This window comes from Suillus fuscotomentosus, assembly GCF_016647785.1.
Source record: "Suillus fuscotomentosus strain FC203 chromosome Unknown F5891scaffold_55, whole genome shotgun sequence".
Lineage (NCBI taxonomy): Eukaryota > Fungi > Basidiomycota > Agaricomycetes > Boletales > Suillaceae > Suillus > Suillus fuscotomentosus.
The window spans coordinates 274,865-293,683 of record NW_024539567.1 but is presented as its reverse complement, the minus strand read 5'-3'; the positions used below and the strand labels follow the sequence as shown (position 1 = coordinate 293,683).

General features: G+C 47.5%; 8 protein-coding genes across 8 annotated transcripts; 3 read left to right on the top strand and 5 right to left on the bottom strand.

Annotated features, from left to right (window-relative positions):
* Positions 1-880: 880 nt before the first annotated feature.
* On the top strand, positions 881-1,531 carry F5891DRAFT_1054111 (uncharacterized protein). The gene is made up of 3 exons (XM_041362604.1): positions 881-1,010; positions 1,076-1,269; positions 1,328-1,531. Coding segments are annotated over exons 1-2 (189 nt in total). The 5' UTR covers positions 881-1,009; the 3' UTR covers positions 1,264-1,269; positions 1,328-1,531.
* A 198-nt stretch (positions 1,532-1,729) lies between these two features.
* Positions 1,730-2,811, bottom strand: F5891DRAFT_1054107 (uncharacterized protein). The gene is made up of 3 exons (XM_041362603.1): positions 2,640-2,811; positions 2,541-2,579; positions 1,730-2,477 (listed from the first exon to the last, which is right to left on the bottom strand). Exons 2-3 carry the CDS (start codon positions 2,577-2,579, stop codon positions 1,842-1,844), a joined length of 675 nt encoding a protein of 224 aa, XP_041222057.1. The 5' UTR covers positions 2,640-2,811; the 3' UTR covers positions 1,730-1,841.
* Positions 2,812-3,863: 1,052 nt separating this feature from the next.
* On the bottom strand, positions 3,864-5,003 carry F5891DRAFT_595215 (uncharacterized protein). Its single transcript, XM_041372408.1, has 3 exons — positions 4,693-5,003; positions 4,162-4,632; positions 3,864-4,106 (listed from the first exon to the last, which is right to left on the bottom strand). The coding sequence occupies exons 1-3, from the start codon at positions 4,738-4,740 to the stop codon at positions 4,098-4,100; spliced, it is 528 nt and encodes a 175-aa protein (XP_041222056.1). The 5' UTR covers positions 4,741-5,003; the 3' UTR covers positions 3,864-4,097.
* Positions 5,004-6,008: 1,005 nt separating this feature from the next.
* F5891DRAFT_1193056 (uncharacterized protein) lies at positions 6,009-6,642 on the bottom strand (the record flags this gene model as incomplete). Its single annotated transcript, XM_041367675.1, has 3 exons — positions 6,009-6,017; positions 6,067-6,534; positions 6,595-6,642. 3 exons carry the CDS (start codon positions 6,640-6,642, stop codon positions 6,009-6,011), a joined length of 525 nt encoding a protein of 174 aa, XP_041222055.1.
* A 303-nt stretch (positions 6,643-6,945) lies between these two features.
* On the bottom strand, positions 6,946-8,254 carry F5891DRAFT_595132 (uncharacterized protein). The gene is made up of 3 exons (XM_041372407.1): positions 8,027-8,254; positions 7,492-7,967; positions 6,946-7,431 (listed from the first exon to the last, which is right to left on the bottom strand). Exons 1-3 carry the CDS (start codon positions 8,072-8,074, stop codon positions 7,236-7,238), a joined length of 720 nt encoding a protein of 239 aa, XP_041222054.1. The 5' UTR covers positions 8,075-8,254; the 3' UTR covers positions 6,946-7,235.
* A 465-nt stretch (positions 8,255-8,719) lies between these two features.
* On the top strand, positions 8,720-10,483 carry F5891DRAFT_983472 (uncharacterized protein; the record flags this gene model as incomplete). The annotated part of the gene is made up of 4 exons (XM_041377328.1): positions 8,720-8,828; positions 9,130-9,167; positions 9,218-10,384; positions 10,427-10,483. The coding sequence occupies 4 exons, from the start codon at positions 8,720-8,722 to the stop codon at positions 10,481-10,483; spliced, it is 1,371 nt and encodes a 456-aa protein (XP_041222053.1).
* A 3,479-nt stretch (positions 10,484-13,962) lies between these two features.
* F5891DRAFT_983471 (uncharacterized protein) lies at positions 13,963-15,831 on the bottom strand (the record flags this gene model as incomplete). The annotated part of the gene is made up of 8 exons (XM_041377327.1): positions 13,963-14,288; positions 14,332-14,341; positions 14,406-14,504; positions 14,708-14,769; positions 15,056-15,116; positions 15,257-15,578; positions 15,648-15,724; positions 15,784-15,831. The coding sequence occupies 8 exons, from the start codon at positions 15,829-15,831 to the stop codon at positions 13,963-13,965; spliced, it is 1,005 nt and encodes a 334-aa protein (XP_041222052.1).
* A 248-nt stretch (positions 15,832-16,079) lies between these two features.
* F5891DRAFT_1175212 (uncharacterized protein) lies at positions 16,080-18,644 on the top strand (the record flags this gene model as incomplete). The annotated part of the gene is made up of 7 exons (XM_041365703.1): positions 16,080-16,163; positions 16,341-16,399; positions 16,472-16,613; positions 16,645-16,698; positions 16,785-16,860; positions 17,004-17,204; positions 17,269-18,644. 7 exons carry the CDS (start codon positions 16,080-16,082, stop codon positions 18,441-18,443), a joined length of 1,791 nt encoding a protein of 596 aa, XP_041222051.1. The 3' UTR covers positions 18,444-18,644.
* Between the last annotated feature and the right edge of the window lie 175 nt (positions 18,645-18,819).

The following is an 18,819-nucleotide window of genomic DNA, read 5'->3' as shown; positions in this document are numbered from 1 at the left end:
TGCACAGAAAATGGCCCGATAAACTCGTACTTTTGAGAGAGTGGACTATACTCCCGGCACGGATCAGATGCGAGCCATAACCTGTGGTATTGCATATACAGATCATGCCACTCTTATGGGTGATCACCGTATGCTAGCTGGCGTCAGTCGGACGAGAGGATAGGGTAGCTGCGAGCCTCTGCCACGAATGAGGTGAGTATTCCGAGCTTGGCAGGTGCGCATCATGTGGCACCACTGGCAACTCGGCGGAGACCATCGTCAGATCAATGTGCTAGACTGGCGAAAGCTTGATGCGAATTCAATGCAGTTCTTCGAGCCACTTCGATATGCTTTCAACAGTGCATTGAACATTAACGAACGCAGGGGTCAAGTGGTCCTGCATATGTGATGAATAACCAAAGTCAGTGAAATCCATTTATCCGGTGGCGTATCTCATTTCAGTGGATCAGTCACACTGGACGCGCGACAGATCAGGGACACAAGGAACCCTTACTTTATTCTAGACAAGGAAGGGAACTCGGTAAAGACGCGAACAACGTTACCTGAATGGAGTTTGGCTTGATGGAGGTTGAATAGGTTGCCCTTCAATTACCCTGAAAGATGTTTCACGAATCATCTGATGGAACCACCATCTTCTTTCTTCTATCTGTCTGTCTGACACCGTCTGATTATGTCTGATTCTTAGATCAGTGATTGATAAGAAGCTATCGATTATCCGCAGGCTGCAGCTGATTTTTAAACATCCCGCCAGCGCCCACAGGATCATTCTTCCAATTTGAAAATGAAAAAAGTTCGGTATTGTCAGCAGCGCTGGAGCGGGGGACCCCTTGGGTGAGGTTGTTTGGCGGTGTTTGGAGCGCAGGCAGGGCGTTAGGTAGAGTTCCGGCCCAAGCAGCAGTACTTAGTAAGGCATCACTTCGTTGTAGAGTCCAGCGCACGCATTTAGTAGAGCCCACCCTAGCGCTACCATCATCTCAGTGACTTGACCGCCCAACCGAAACAAACAACCAGTGAGTACCAGTGGTTCGGTGCACTCTGTCTCATCTTTTTGATTGACAGTGGTGATTGCTCACAGTGTGTACGATGTTTTACACACCACATGCCTGTGGATGCCAGAAGGACTCAAAGTTTGTCCAATGCGAAGCACGCCAAGGTACAAACGTCCGTTGTTCCTCGTACGCTAGGCAACCGTTGAGCCAGGCAGGAAATTATTGCGAGAATCATCTCGTGAAAGACACTGCACCTATACAAATGCGTCAGTGAATAAAGGTACCTCAATCTTTTGACATCCTCTTCATGGCGTTACTAACGCGAAGGCTGCATGCAGAACCGGCAAAGCCAGCCAGTACAAGTGTAAGCTAAATGTTATTATTCCTACAATACGTGTGTTGTGAAGGTGAAGTCAAATAAAATTGTCTCATCAGTGTTTCAGTATTACTATTGAATATTTTCTGGTGAGATATTCGAGAGGACAGTTGCTGAGATATGACTTGTGCCAGCATATCTTTCGACTTTGTTGCAGGTTCCGTAGCGGCCAGCGCACGAGAGAAAACTCGTGTGGCACGTAACCTCCTAGACGCGTTCGCGGCTTCAGTTTCGTCGTGTGACTCGTGTCTACACCTTTGACTATGTATTTCTTAGTCATTTGAATGCGAGCAACGGACTCACATGTGCATACAGGCACTCCTGCTGTGGTGTCTGCGTTGCCATATCATGCAGGATCGCTTGCAAAAGATTTAGGCACAGCTGTAATTTGATCAACAGTGCTATATATTTTTCATCTGCGTCGGTTAACTTGACAAATGTTTTCCACTACACGTTTGAAAAGCCGAAGAATACGTTCAGTAGGCTAAGTGTGTCAGAACCACGCCACCTCGTCCTGTTGTCTCACTCAGCTGGGCAGGCAAAGTAGCGAGCTCCTCATCCTTCTGCTCAGCACTCCTGCACAACATCGCATTCTCGAAGTCGATCAATGTAACAGTTCCGTCCGACGCCACGACGAAGTTGTATTTGTTCGGATCGCCATGAATGATGTTTAGCCCATGCAGGCGCTGCAGCACATTGCGACATCCCTGCAAGTCTTCCGGACCAGCCGGTCGTCCGTGCAATTGTTCTATTAAGAACCCTATCACCCTGTCCCCTTCGACGATGTGCCCAAGGAATTCTGGGCACACGCCACACCCTTTGATCGCTCGATACGCCGCAGTTTCTCTTTCCATCCGCGGGATCTCAAAATCAAACCTGGCAATCTTGGACACCACCGGCCTCGAAGCGTACTGGGCCACTCGCGCCTCAACCCAATTACCTGGCGGCAGATGTGGGAGGAGGGGGAGGAGGTCCATAGGAAAGGGCAAAACATCACTAGGGAATGTTCCCGGTTCGATGGTGATGTATTTCACTTGACTGCCTACGCGCAAGCGGTACAGGCTTTCCTCAACATCGGGATGTAAAGTGTCCACATCCATCGAAAGAACTTCCTGTGCCATTGTGTTTGTAAGTCCAATGACGCGCATGAAAGGGATTAAAATTTTCGTTATTACCATGTCAAGGGTGGAAGTCCCCAGGTCCGCGTGGGTCATCTACATCGACCATGTTACTGCCTATAATGTTGTTATTGAAAGACTAGATAGTGTACTCACAGTGGTATGTACAATGATTAGGAGGAGAAAGGCCTGTCTTCCTCTGTCTATGATCTAGGACTCGAGAATATGATTGTGAAAACTTGTCGCCGATTCTCAGCCGTTGAGGCTTGAGATTGCGAAAGAGAAGAAAAGCAAACTATAGTAGAAGTCCAAATTAACACATAATATTATTCAAATCGTCCAGTTAGATCGGTTTATCCGGTGGCGGGCCAAGGTGGCGCAGGGTCTCAGTTTGGTAGACAATCACAGCGCTAGCTGTACCACAGGTCCAACGAATGTATCGTTCTGTGTCATGTTGACTGTACATAAAATACAAGAGTGAATTGGTTCTATCGCAGAAAACAAATGAATTGGAACAAATGGGTAGGGTATCACAGCCAGTCATGGAACGATGGTGGAATATTTTTTTCGTCAAAATTGCTAAAAATGTAAGGATATCAACTGAATGGCTCTCGAAATGAACACGCATACGCACCGGGACTTCCACCCGCCATCCCGGTGAGCGCTTAAGCTTCCTCTCTAGGGAATGCACTTGATTTTGCGTTGGACAGGTAGCCTCACGTTCCGTATCCCTCCACAACACTAACAACAGCACATTTCCCGATGTCATACACTCCGATGGGATACTCTTCGAATCTCCAACCACCTTTCCATGTGCCAAAGTGCAAATGTTAAGACCTAGATAAACCTTGACGAATGTAAGGGAATTCATGACGAGGAAGCCGGGGTTATCTGGTAAATTTTTGCCTGGCCGAACATGGTGGAAAGCAATGGTTCCCATGTTCCAAAGTTCCTTCTTGACAATAGGAAACCCAAACAACTAACGATTGCCGCATGAGGCTCGGGGGGGGGGGGGGGGGGGGGGGCCTTACGAGAACGTACTGAGATACGTCTGAGCTGTATCTACAGGGCACCCATTGTACCGCGGTAGACGTTTCCGTTTCTTGTGAGTCAGACTCTGAGATCTTTGAACAAAATGAGTGGCAGTACGCGTACAACAGATGAAATTTAACGAGGTACTCACCTGAAGTCTTCTAAGGCTTCGCTCGAGTTGGCTTGCAGTAGAGGGCATTTTCAAGAAGTGTTATACTATCTATCTCTTTCTAGACAAGCTGATGTTTTGCCTTGATCGACGGCGGACGCAAGTGAATCTGACAAGTGGTCCGACAAGTATACGAAGATGTTCTTTGAGGCAGTCAAAGTCATCCTTTAATGAAATACCAGAGATTGAGAACCGACGAAAATAAGTCATCACATGGCGCTATGGATACAAATAGTCTTACAGTCCCTCCGTGTTCGTCCGCAATATCGATATGATATTGTCCAGGTCTCATGTTGAGCGTATGTATCACAGATGACGTGCAAGAGTTATAAGTTCTACCGCAAAAAATGAATGAGGTTGGTACAAGTGGGGTAGGAAATATAGTCAGCCATGGAATGATGGCGCACTGTTCATCAAAGATGCTAAAAAATAAAGAGGGTCAGCTGAGCGGCTCTCAAAATGAGTATGCATACGCACTGGGACTTCCACCCACCATCTCGGTGAGCGCTTAAGCTTCGCTTCCACAAAATGCACTTGACTTAGCGTTGGACAGGATGCCTCGGGTTCTGTATCCCTCCACAATATTAACAATAGCACCTCTCCCAACGATACGCACTCCGATGGGATATTATCTAAGCCTTCATCCACCTTTCCGAACGCCATAGTACAAACGCGAAGACCGAGATATGCCCTAAGGAGGGTGAGGGAATTCATGACGATGAAGAAATGGTCGTCTGGTAAAGTTCTGTCTGGCCAAATTTTCTTGAAAGCAAAGGTCCCCATGTCCCAAAGTTCGCTCTTGATAAGAGGAAAACCAAACAGCTGACGGTTGCCGCACGCAGCCCGGGGAGGCCTTACGAGAACGCACTGAGATGCGTCTGAGCTGTAGTATCTAGAGGGCACCCATTGCATCGCAGTAGACGTCTCTTGCGAGTCAGACTCTGAGATCTTTGGACAAAATGAGCAGCAGTACGCGTCAAATTGATTGTAGATTAAGAAGTCACTCACCTGAAGTTTTCTCAGACTTCGTTCCAGTTGGCTTGCAGTAGAGGTCATTTTCGTCGAAGAGGTAAATGAAGAAACTTAGACACTATAATATGTAGTACTTTGGCATATACGATGTGGACAATATCCGTAAAGTGGTGTGAGACACATAGTGTTTGATTTTATGCGAAGTTCGCTCAGAATACACCAAGGTTGGCTTCTGCCGTACACCTGAATTACGAGGACGTCCGGGAAATGGAAACTCTAGGTCTAGTCTACGTAGAGTCTACGTAGAGTCCACTCTGGGTCCTGTCTGGGTCCTGTCTGGGGGTGTGCCAGCCGCCCAGCCAGATTAAAGCGGAGTTTAATCCTCAGTTGGGACGTTCGAAGTATGACTAAGCTTGAGAGTCGTGGGTGACAACTGCGTCGGCCCCTAGCTTGTCAACATTCACCACGATGACCGTCGTCGTTGCCCGTACATATAAATTGAAATGACAATAGTATATATAAAAAAGTGCTGATGCGCAGGGTGGTGTTTGATGCGGCATGTGGTAGGTGTGACGCGACGATGTCTGGAAAGATTTGTAAGCAGGTTCGGCAGTACCCGTACGGGTATCGGGTGCTCAACACTTCAACCCATACCCATACCTGTGACCCGCACGGGTTACCTATACCCATGCGGATCCCTGGGCGGCGGGCAAGAGGGTGGGGCGGCGGGCGTCATCAAGATGAGGGCGGGGTGAGCTAAATTACAACTTGAAGCTCAGTCACATCGTCCTGATTTGGAATTAAACTCCGCTTTAATCTGGCCGGGCGGCTGGCACACCCCCAGACAGGACCCAGAGTGGACTCTACGTAGACTCTACGTAGACTAGACCTAGAGTTTCCATAAGCCTTACATTCACTGAATTACATATCCTTTTCGCGCTATGTTTGGTTTACAAATTACTTGTTTTGCCGTGTAATGCGAAGGCTGCAGAACTGGCAAAGCCACTGGATTGTAGTATAAGTTAGAAGTCACTCCTACGACACATGTATCGTGAACTTGAAGCTAAGCAAACCATTTTGTGAACCCTTCAGTCAAATCGTTCAGTTAGATCAGTTTACCCGGCGGCGGGCCAAGGCGCAGGGTCTCAGTTTGGTAGACAATCACTGGCACATGCAGCGCTAGCTGTACCGCGAACGACAACCCAGAGGCCCAACGGATCTATCTTTCTGTGTCATGTTGAGCGTATATAAAGTACAAGAGTGAATTGGTTCTATCGCAGAAAACAAATGAATTGGTACAAATGGGTAGGGTATCACAGCCAGTCATGGATCGATAGCGGAATATTCATAAGTTAACAAAACTGCAAGGATGTCAGCTCAAGGGCTCTCGAGATGAATACGCATACGCACTGGGATTTCTACCCACCATCCCGGTGGGCGCTTAAGCTTCATCTCCACGGAATGCACTTGACTTTGCGTTGGGCAGGTAGCCTCCCGTTCCGTATCCATCCACAATACTAACAACAGCACCTCTCCCGATGTCACACACTCTGATGGGATATCCTTCGAATCCCCAACCACCTTTCCACCTGCCAAAGTGCAAACGCGAAGACCGAGATATACCTTGAGAAATGTGAGGGAATTCATGGCGATGTAGGCATTGTTGTCTGGTAAAGTTTTGCCTGGCCGAACATGGTGGAAAGCAATGGTCCCCATGTTCCAAAGTTCCTTCCTGACAATAGGAAAACCAAACAGCCAACGATTGCCGCATGGAGCCCGGGGAGGCTTTACGAGAACGTACTGAGATACGTCTGAGCTGTATTTAGAAGGCACCCATTGCACCGCGGTAGACGTTTCTTGTGAGTCAGACTCTGAGATCTTTGAAAAAGAATGAGTAACAGTACGCGTACAACAGATGAAAGTTGACGAGGCACCCACCTGAAGTCTTCTAAGGCTTCGCTCAAGTTGGCTTGCAGTAGAGGGCATTTTCGAGAAGGTTTTGTCAACGAACAAAACGAACTTGGTCAATATCCAATCAATATCATAATATTTTGACATACGCCACTAATGTGACTGGACACCCATTGTTTGCTCGATGAAGTAAGAATCGCGGACTTGGATGCGGCTGTGACGCCAGTGGAGTCAACTTACATCAGGTTTCCAGTGGTGCCACTGGCGAATTTGAATGGTTTCTGTTAATGTTGCAATGCCTTGTCTGCTCCAAGTAGGACTGCTGCACGTCAGGATTGTCCAGTATATCAGATTTTGGCTTTTCAGGTGTTCTGGGTACAGTAGACACGAATTCACCCAAATTGACACTATGTTTTCGAGGGTGTGAAATTGACGCAGTAAATTTGCCGGGCAAATTTGCCTGGTGCAAATTCCCGGAACCCTAGACTAGGCATTCACAGATGATTATGGTGTCTTCAAGTGTCACGCCTACGTCGTTGCGCGTTGAAAGGCTAGTGATGTCAAAAAACGCGTCAAAGCTCGAAACGAGGAACAGAACAATAGCATGCTGTTGAAGTTGGAATTCCAAGTTGTACATAGTTCTCTGCTGGCTGAAGAATGCGCGCCCGTTAGGTGTCGACTCGGAGGGACCAGAGAGGGAGGAAAATAAAATAGTCATTGGTTGATGTACTGGTTGTGAATGTCTCTATGATGTATAAAATAACAAGGGAATGATCGTGAACCATGCAACCTGATCTGAGAGTCAAATGTAGAACATATAGGAATACTTGCATTAATGGCGCGCCAGTGGCCGCATCAAAATAGCTACGCCCAATTAAAAAAAGTACAAGTATGTCAGCTCAAGGGCTCTCGAGATCAATATGCATACGCACTGGGATTTCTACCCACCATCCCGGTGGGCGATTAAGCTTCATCTTCACGGAATACACTTGATCTCGCGTTGGACAGGTAGCCTCACGTTCCGTATCCCTCCACAATACTAACAACAGCACCTCTCCCGACGTCACACACTCCGATGGGATATCCTTCGAATCTCCGACCACCTTTCCACCCGCCAAAGTGCAAAGGCGAAGACCAAGATATACCTCGAGAAATGTAAGGGAATTCATGGCGATGTAGGCATTGTTGTCTGGTAAAGTTTCGCCTGGCCAAACATGGTGGAAAGCAATGGTCCCCATGTTCCAAAGTTCCTTCCTGGTGATAGGAAATCCAAATAGCCAACGATTTCCGCATGGAGCCCGAGGAGGCTTCACCAGAACGTACTGAGATACGTCTGAGCTATATTTAGAGGGCACCCATTTCACCGCGGTAGACGTGTTTTGTGAGCCAGACTCTGAGATCTTTGAACAAAATGAGCGGCAGTACACGTAGGACAGTAGAAAGTTGACGAGGTACCCACCTGAAGTTTTCTAAGGCTTCGCTCAAGTTGGCTTGCAGTAGAGGGCATTTTCGAGAAGTGTTTTGTCAACGAACAAAACGAACTTGGTCAATATGTAATACTTTGGCACACGCCCACGCCACTGTGGCTGATGCTGGCTGGACAACACCCAAATATTGTTGTTTGCTCGATGGAGTAAGAATCACGGACTTGAATGATTTGGATGCGGCTGTAGTCCCACTAGTGGGCACTTGGTATATATGCAGAATTCGTATGGTCTAAATTCATGTTCGTATATATGATCATAATGCACATCATTTCAAGCAGCGCAGCCGCTATCGTGACTAGGCATTCCCAGATAATTATGATGTTTCACCTCAGTAGCTATTGTGAACTTTCATCCTTTCTGCCGCGCCATCAGTGAGTTCACGATTATCTCTCGGCTATAGATTTGAATTTCATTCATTCTAGCAACACATCAGACATTACCTATTTTTTCTTTTCTTTTCTCTCTAGACTCTGCGAAGCACGGGTATTTTTTTTTTGAATCGTTGTTCGTTGTCCGTTTACAGCACCGTACGGTGACTTTAATTCAAGTTAGGGGCGCAAGTTACTAAGTAGTAAGTATTCCTCAAGGAACTGTAACTTCGGATAGCTTATCTGACTTCTCACAAAATGCGACTGACTGATATCAAAGGTTTTCGATTTTGCAGAATGTCCGTTGCTCGTGGCAAGGGACGCCATATTGGTAAGGAAGGTCATACGAACGTAAATGAAAAGAACAAGGTTTGGGCCGATCGTACTCAATGGAGTAAGAATCACTGTGAGTGGACATTCTTGGGCGGTGTCGAAAAAGTTCAAAGTTGATGCAATAATCGATAACGGTTTACTGCAACCTGTGACTACTTATCTCCACCGGTTTTCAAGGATCGATGTGACTTTGAAATGTCTGAATAATCTTAGTGTCGTAGGTATAAATTCACAAGTGCAGCCCATAAACCGCAATTCTAGTGGCTCCCCCGTCATGTCATTTCGCCAACCTCGAGAACCATCTTTGCTTCACCAACCTACCTACTCTCAAAGATTCAGCAATTAAAACACTTCGACTACACTGCATCAACCAGCCCAGAGTACCTGGAGGTCCACTTCTACGTCGTTGCCGGTAAGTGAATATAAAGTCGTTCTTACTACTGCTCACCGCTACAATATCAGCGATCGGTGGGAGCAGGGGCCACACAAGAGACTCCACCGAGCTCCCATTCAATGAGCATCCGGAATGAGCGTGATTTTTCCCTCGCCTTATCTATCCGGGCTGCTCAGGCAGACACAAGGGAATGCCCCTGGTATGGAGTGTGGGCTAAAGTCCTCCAAAATTATATGTTTGCCGGGGCGGACGCATCACGAACATCATGTACATGCATTCCACAATACTCCCTCATTGCATCCCATGATTCCGGCCGCTCGCCGCCGAATGGTGGCTCCGGTCGGTCCGATTCTGACATATCCATGGGCAGCCATTCTTCAGATCGGCATTTGATGACTCCAGGGGGCCCCCTTCCGGGACCACCACCTGTGCCCTACAACCCTACCCCAAATTTCAGTCCTCAATCACAGGCAATTTTCGGAGGACCACTACCTCCCTTGACACCTAGCCCTGTGTACCCAGATTTTCGTCGTCGTGAACCATCCCCTGACAGTCCGACTACGCAGCACGTCACTCGTATGCAGGCTCGTCGCGCTGTGAATGTTTCCAACAATCCTGTCAGCGCCTATCCGCTGCCTCAATATTCGTCGTCGTCGTCATATCCGTATCCATATCCATCGGATGGTACTTTCCCAATAACTCCACCCAGGCCGACCACCACCTTTTCAAATGCATCTACCAGAATTCCGTACTTTGTGCAAATGCTCGAACATGCACAACAGCCCTTCCCAGTCATTCCCAGTCATGTAATCCGCCGGGTTATTATGATAGTTGAAATCAAACCGCAGTCATATGCTGTGCCCGGTGGGGTATTCAAATGGGAAACTATCTGGAAGGATCAAGTACAGGAACAAGTTCTTCATGCATTTGAGGCTGATCGTACTCTGAAATACTTGGGAGTCCTCATAGCTGCAGGTCGTCGTTGGGTGTACAGCACTGTGAACCGTGGCAAGCTAGTTTCTCGCACAATGTCAGAGATGCGCGATCCAACTTGGCGCGGCACTGGACCGCAAGTACCATCGTCTGATAATTCCGTGGTAGAGGAGGGGGACGTCCAGCCTGTTCTTCCCTCGTGGAACATCCCCGACTTTCTCCCCAAAGCAGAGAATGGCACCTTATATCAATTTGATCTCCTGGACGCCAGGGGAGACTCCCTCAGAGCCTTTCAAGAAATTGTAAATGACCTCCGCCATAAAAATAGTGATATTTAGTTCTAGGGCATCTTAATGGTGTGGGCAGGAGGGACGGTTTGGTATTATCGCGAGGCGGAATAGAGATGCAATGATGTGGTATACAACAAGGTTATGTAGTCGCCACATGCAGTATACAAGACTCAATGAAGAAGCCATGAATAGTTGTTATATCTCAACCGTTTTGAAAGTACGCCATTCGAAATGTATATACCTGAATCGTACAGAGGTATGAAATCATATCAGTTGCAGAAAATCACTATTGGTGCCCAATGAGCAAACTACGATCGTGAACAATACCATGACTGTCACTTTGACTTGGAGTTAATTTTGATTGAGTAGCCTCAATTTTGCGTCAGAGCGAAGGTTTCTCTGATGGCGCATGGCGCAACAGAGATTTGTCGAGATCCATTGAAATGTGTTGCAGGGTGAGTTTTGTAGATCATGGATCTAACTGCGACCGTGAGCTCCTCCACCACTGCCACTCGTCGTGCCAGCCTGCTGGAGTGGGTAAACCCGCTCCAAACGCCACCGTGGAGGCATCCTCAGCCTTCCATGAGACCAGCACGAGTAGTAGCAGAAGAACGCCTTGCACCAGTGTACGTCTGGAAGAGAATCCAGGTCAGACGACTCGGACGGTGGGTCATTTGCTGCCGTGGACGACGACGCGACAGGCTGCTGTCGAGGTTGACGTCGAGTATCATTGGCTTTCTTGTATTCTGGTAGCTTAGCAGCTGCAAGCCGCTGAAGGGCTTCAATCAGCATCAAGGTAAGAAGCAGGAAGATCTACGTTACAGTGAACTTGCGTCCAGGTGCGACTTCAATTTCAGGTGGTTCGTGGCTGGGCCTTCGCTGAAAGGAAAGGTGCTGCCGCAGGAACTGCTTAAGGTCGCTCGCGTGACGGGGAGAACTCGTTTCTAACTGGATACGCTCTCAGCCATGGACTGCTAATCAACTAAAAGTGAAGACTAACGTTTGTTGCCTGGGCTAAGAAAGAGTGGTTGGGAGGTAGGGCAGATGTAGCAGGGAACTGGAAAGTAATCTTCGAGTCAACTGCGGCAGAAAAAAGATCAAAAGACATACATCTAGGGGGTCACGAGGCTGATTGTTCGAAACTGCATTCGCACGAGGCAATCGAAGGAGTTTGCGGAAGCGGCGGACGAAAATAGATGATTGTGGGTCTACTGTAGGTGTAGGTCTTGGCCTAGGGGGGTACGAAATAGTCACTGGGTTACGAGGACGGCGGGTTGCATCAGACTACAACAGTTGCAATGGGTAGCATGATGAGTAGAAGAATGGGATGTATGCATTGCACATACCTTTAGTAAATCAGCGAGGCTTGAGTTTTTGTGTGCACTGGTCTGTGAAGATGCATGTATTAGTTCTCACACAATCTGTATAAGTCTACGTACACTGGCCTGTGCATCCGATGCAGACCCGATGCTGGCCAGGATCTCTGCCGGAGTGTTGTAAATATAAATGTCACTACCACTTGCATAAGCTAGTTGACGTGAGTCGGGTGAAAGGGTTAAGGAGCCGAGAGGCAGAACGTTGAACGAGGCGAGAAGATGGCGGGACTCGAAGGCCCAGAGCTTGATAGTTTCGTAGCATCCGGTAACGAGGAGAGTATCATCAGATGAAAGCACCAGGCCGGCAAGAACCATGGTGTGCCCTTCGAAAGGAGTTCCGACAGTCTTTAGGGTGGATGCATCGAACTCATAGATCGTCCTAGCAGGGTCATCCGTAAAACTGAATGCAGCAACGATAGTCAAGTTCTTCTTTGTCCAGAACACGGATGCATATGACATGGGATCGTAACCAAACGTTCCTGTTCTGACGTCCAACTTTCGTGTGTGCACGCCCCATACCTCAAGACACTTCCCCACATCTGACTTTACTGCAAGTTTCTTCGAATCATGCGAGAATCGAACTGCGCCCAGACCCTGAAGACTTGTGAATGGTCCAGCCACCAATTTTCCGGTCTCCAAGCTCCATATATGAGCCGAGCGATCGATTGCCCCGCTCACAAGCAACGCGCTATCTGTAGATATATCAATGCAATATGTCTCTTTTGAGTGGCCTTCAAATGTCTTGACGATGCCCGTCTGAACATCACACGCTTTGAGCTCCCCGCGACCAGAATGTGAACCACCAGTGACAACCCATCGACCATCCCTGGAAACTGCTACCGCACGGATTTGCCGCTTACAAACATCCCGCAACTTGGGAATCTCTTTACCCACTTGCATGTCCCATTGCCGAGCGGTAAGATCATCAGATCCGCTGAGCATTCGCTTGCCTTTCGGAAAGTAGGATATAGAACGAATTTGGTCTTCATGACCCCGTAAGGTCATTGCCGGTGCCAGAAACATTGTGGTGTTTGCGGTGGTGGATTGCGTTAACGTGGACGCCATGACCTGTGTCTTTTCGATCAAGAAAAAAAGAGCCAGGTACGTGCCAGAGATTCCTTGGACACGGTTAAAGAGCGACAGCAGGGTCTACTGTACTTGTACTGCAGGCCCGTTATTGATAATGACTGTGGTCACCTCGAGTACAGTGTACCTGCTGAAGACAATCATCAATTCTATGGCACTGTGTGTTCATATAAGATTTGATCATACCAAGAGGTTAGTGACCAAGTGACCAATTGAACTCAGGCGCCGATGTCGTCTATGTATATCGCTTGCCACGCCTCTTATGCATGGCACAACAGCTGTGCATTGCAGTGCCCTGGGCGTTTATGAACCTCAAAAAGTCTTCCCCTGCGAAGGCTATGACACGTGGAAAAATTAATGTGACGAACTGGACCACCACCTCCCATACAATACTTTTCTGCTGTCATACTATCCCTTTACAGATCCGCTGATGTTTGCCTTTGTCGACACAAGTGAAGCTGACAACTCGTCAAGTATAGGAAGACGTTCTTTGAGGCTGAGAGGGGACGAATAGATGCAGGTCCGAGTCATCATGCATCACGTGGCGTTATGGATCAACAAATAGTCTTTCAGTCCTTCCGCAGTGTTCGTTTACAATATCGATATATTGTTCAGTCTCACTTTAAGTGTATGTATCACGGATAACTTGCGATAATTAGAAGTTCTACCGCAAAAAAATGAATGGGGTCGGTCCAAGTGAGGTAGGTAACACAGCTAGCCATGGAACAATAGCGCACTATTCATAAAATGCCTGAAAAATAGAGTATCAGCTGAACTCCAGTTTGCTTGGAGTAGAAGTCATTTTTGAGCTCTGCACTGTTCAGTGAATAAAATAAACGTGGCTGAACTACTATGGAATACGCCACCGATGCGGAGTTTCGACGCAGTTCGTGACACGTTCAACTTGGGATAAGAAATCGAACAGAGACAACAAACTAAACGATGCCTCTAACCATCGGACGTTTCGAGGGCGGGTCCCTTCCCAACTTTGAGTATATTGGACAAGCAGCGACATAGTAGCACTTATTACTAATTTGCGTGCGCCACACTCGTGGAACAAAGCAGCACAAAACTTCATCAACTTTTTTCGAGGATTGAAATGATAACTCTTCCATCGACAGGTTCCTTTTAATTCATAAAACCAGAGGCCGAGCGTTTGTTCTCCCAAATAGTGTTGTAGGTGTTCAGCACTGATAAATATCCCGATGTGCCCGGCCCCTTTTGAACGTCGTCAACTGTTGCTTTTGTTCTTGTTCTAGTTGCCTTATGAAACGTCCGGAACCGCCATGTCGTGAGCTTTAAACCACGCCCCGAATTCGGAAGGTGGATAATAACGGCAGAAGATAGATATTGAGCACCACTATTATCGCCGGAGTGACGACCCCGGGCCCGCCCGAGATGTGATTCATCATCATCGGCATCAAGCAAGCCAAAGGATGCGGAGAACCCTATGTCTAAATACCCACCAGAAATGAGTTAATCGCGAAAGGAACTGACTACGGGGATCCTAAAGAAGAGAGCGACATTGATGGTCAATATTTCATAGCCGAGTAAGTCCCAACAGTTCTGACCTGGGAGGACACTTGGAAATATGATCTGTTAAGACACAGGAATGCCACAGTGGGGTGATAAAGATATAAGAAGATGGCGGCAAGAACCTCTGCCGCCGTCTGTTACACTGTGCAGAGACACAAATATAACAACAAGTCGAACTAGAACAGTCGGTGCCTACGGTAAGGATATGACCTGTCCTAGATAATCAGTTTGGACCAGCATTTAACCGTGTTACTCAACCTATTTTACAACTCAAGTTCGTTTGACTGGGCATCACAAGCAAGATCATCATCTGATGATCTATTGACTATTGCATTACTCCAGGCGTAGTATAGTTGTCGTATGCATTGCTAACTGCAGCTGTCTCCTCCAGGGTTGAACCTGTTTGAACAGAACGTCAGTGCACCGAGAACTGCCCGATAAACTCGTACTTTCGAGAGGGAGCTCTTCAGCTCGCCTCAATATTCCTTCGCCGACGAGCGCGTCGACGAGTCTCAAGGAAAGTAAAAGCGGTCCTGTAGATAATATGATAAACAATCAAATTCAGTCAAATTCGTTTACCCGGTGGCGGATCTTAGTTCAGGTGATCAGTCACGCTGGACAGACCAGGGGTATAAGGAACCCTTACTTGCTTCTAGAAAGCAAAAAAAACTCAGCGAAGACACACAACATTTCTTATCAGAAAGGCATTTGGCTCGATGGAGGTTGACATGATGGAGTGATTGGTTCTATTGCAGAAAACAAATGAATTGGTATAAGTAGGTAGGGTATCGCAGCCAGCCATGGAACGATGGCGGAATATTCATCGAATTAACAAAACTGTAAGGATGTTAGCTCAAGGGCTCTCGAGATCAATATGCATACGCACTGGGATCTCTACCCACCATCCCGGTGGGCGCTCAAGCTTCATCTTCAGGTAATGCACTTGATCTTGCGTTGGACAGGTAGCCTCACGTTCCGTATCCATCCACAATACTAACAACAGCACCTCTCCCGATGTCACACACTCCGATGGGATATCCTTCGAATCTCCAACCACCTTTCCACCTGCCAAAGTGCACATGCGAAGACCAAGATATACCTCGAGAAATGTGAGGGAATTAATGGCGATGTAGGCACTGTTGTCTGATAAACTTTTGCCTGGCCGAACATGGTGGAAAGCAATGGTCCCCAGGTTATAAAGTTCCTTCCTGGTGATAGGAAAACCAAACAGCCAACAATTTCCGCATGGAGCCCGGGGAGGCTTTACGAGAACGTACTGAGATACGTCTGAGCTGTATTTAGAGGGCACCCATTGCACCGCGGTAGATGTTTTTTGTGAGTCAGACTCTGAGATCTGTGAACAAAATGAGTAGCAGTACGCGTACAACAGATGAAAGTTGACGAGGCACCCACCTGAAGTTTTCTAAGACTTCGCTCAAGTTGGCTTGCAGTAGAGGGCATTTTTCAAGAAGTGTTTCATCAATCGAAGTTCAGCTTGGCCATTATAACATTTTGGCACACGTCCACGCCACTGATATGACTGGACAATCAATTACATAATCATATCGCACCCATTGTTTGCTCGATGGAGTAAGATTCACGGACTTGAATATTTGAATGCGGCTCTGTGGAGTCTGGGCCAATGCTACACAGAAGTCCGCTGGTAGTATTGCATTCTTATGGTCTGCATTCATGTTCGTATGATCATAATGCGCATCATTTCAAGCAGTGCAGCCGCTGTCGTGACTAGGCATTCCCAGATGCATCATGGTGTTCTGGCACCTATAACTATGGTGAACTTTCATCCATGCCATCAGCGAGTTCACGATAATTCCTCGGCTATTTGAATTTTATTCATCCTAGCGACACATTGATAATCACAGACAATGCCTATTTTGTCTTCTTCTCTCTCTGGACTCTGCGAAGCACGGTGATTTTTTTTTGAATCGTTGTTCACTATCCATTTACAGCACGGTGACTTCAAGTTAGGGGCGCAAGTTACCAGCATTCCTCCGGAAGTCAAGGAACTGTAACTTCGGATAGCTTATCTGACTTCTCACAAGACGTGGCCGATTGATATCAGAGGTTTTCTATTTTGCAGAAAGTCCGTTGCTCGTGGCAAGGGGAGCCATATGAAAGAAGGTCATACGAACGTAACTTACTTATTGGAAAATAACGGTGGGCGAGGTGGCCTATGGGTGGCGTCGAAGCTGATGTACGGTGTTAGTGATGTAGATTTGACTGTCAGTTGCCACAATTCACCGTTGGTTCCAGGCCCAGAACAAAACCGACAAGGTCGCGATTATGCTTGACGGTGCAGAAATTACTGTAGGCAGCGAGGGTGGGCGACGCCGAGACCTATCAGTGATGCATGATGGTAGTCACGGGCCATCGTAAATCGAACATCACTCTAGCGTCACAACTGCAAACGAACATTGAACGAAAAGAACAAGGTTTGCGCCGATCGTGCTCAATGGAGTAAGAATCATGGTGAGTGGGCATTGTTGGGCGGTGTCGAAAAAGTTGATGCAATAATCGATAACGGTTTACTGCAACCTGTGACTACTTATCTCCGCCAGTGTTCAAGTGTGGCCTTGAAATGTCTGAATAATCTTGGTGTTATGGGTATAAAGTCACAAGTGCAGCCCATATATACCATTCTAGCGACTCTCCGAGACCCAGTGAGCCTTGCAATGTCATCTCGCCAACCTCGAGGTCCAACTGCACAGTCATTTCCACCTCGTCAACATTTCACAACCCCATCTACCTACTCTCAACATGCTCAAACTACACTACGCCAACCAGCCCCGAGTGCCCGGACTTCCACATCGCCGGTAAGTGAATGTAACGACTCAAGTCCTCACCACTGCTCACTACTATAATATCAGCTATCTGTAGTAGGAGGGTCCACTCGTGTGACTCCACCGAGTTCCCATTCAATGGTCGTCCGGGATTCCCATGATTTCTCTCTCGCATTATCTATCCAGGCTGCTCAAGCCGATACCAGAGAATGCTCCTGGTACGGGGTGTGGTCCAAAGTCTTGGAAAGATATATATTCCGTAATGCGGATGCACCCCGAACAGCGTGCACCTGCATTCCGCAGTATTCCCTCGTTGCATCCCATGATTCAAGTCGCTCGCCGCAGAGTGGTAGCTCCGGTTGGTCTGACGTAGTCATGGGCAGCCCTTCACAAGATCGGCATTCGATGACTCTAGGGAGCCCCCTTCCTGGACCACCCTTAGTGCCATACAACCATACCCCAGATTTTAGTCCTGATCCACAGGCAATTTTCGGAGGACCACTGCCTCCCCTTACACCTAGCCCTCCACACTCAGGCTCGTTGCGTCATGTACCGTACCCTGAAAGTCCTATTGCACAGCGTGTCACTCGTTTGCAATCTCTTCATGCGAAGGATGCTTCCAACCTTCCAGTCAACACCCGTCCACTGCCTCAATCCTCATCGCCATATCAAATTCCATTAGGTGGTATTCCCCCAACAACTCCACCCAGACAGACTACCGGCTTGTCGGATGCATCCTTCAGAATTCCGGACTTTGTGCAAATACTCGAGCATGCACAAAAGCCCTTCCCAGTCATTACTGGTCATGTAATCCGCCGGGTGATCATGATAGTTGAAATCAAACCGGAGCCACCTGCCGGTACGATGTTTAAATGGGAACGTATCTGGAAGAGTCAAGTACAGGAGCAGGTTCTTCATGCATTTGAGGCTGATCGTACTCTCAAATACTTGGGAGTCATCATAGCTGCTGGTCGTCGTTGGGTGTATAGCACTGTGGACCGTAGCGATCTAGTTCCTCGGACAATGTCAGAGAAGCGCGATCCAACTTGGCGCGGCACTGGACCGCGAGTACCATCGTCTGATGACTCCGTGGTAGAGGAGAGGGAAGTCCAGCGTGTTATGCCCTCGTTGAACTCCCTCGACTTTCTCCCCAAAGCAGAGAATGGTACCTTGTATCAATTTGATCTCCTGGACGCCAGGGGAGAGTCTCTTAGAGCCTTTAAAGGGATTTTAGATGACCTGCGCTATCATAACAGTGATATTTGGATCTAGGACATCTTGATAACGCAGTCAGGAGGGATGTGGGATCATCGCGAAGTGGGATGGACGTAGAAATATAAGCATGCGGTGTACAACGATGTTAGGTAGAATGTCACAAATATAGATAATATTGTGGTCATGTAGTCGCTACATGCAGTAGGATTCGATGAAGACGCCATGAATGGCTGTTATATATCAACCGTTTTGAAAGTACGCCATCCGAAATGTATATGCCTCAATCGTACAAAGGTATGAAATCATATCAGTTGCAGAAAAATATTATTGGTGCCCAATGAGCAAACTGCGACTCTGAATAACACCATGACTGTCGCTCTGACTTGGAGTTAACTAGTGTTAATTTTGACTAAGTAGCCTCAATTGCATGATA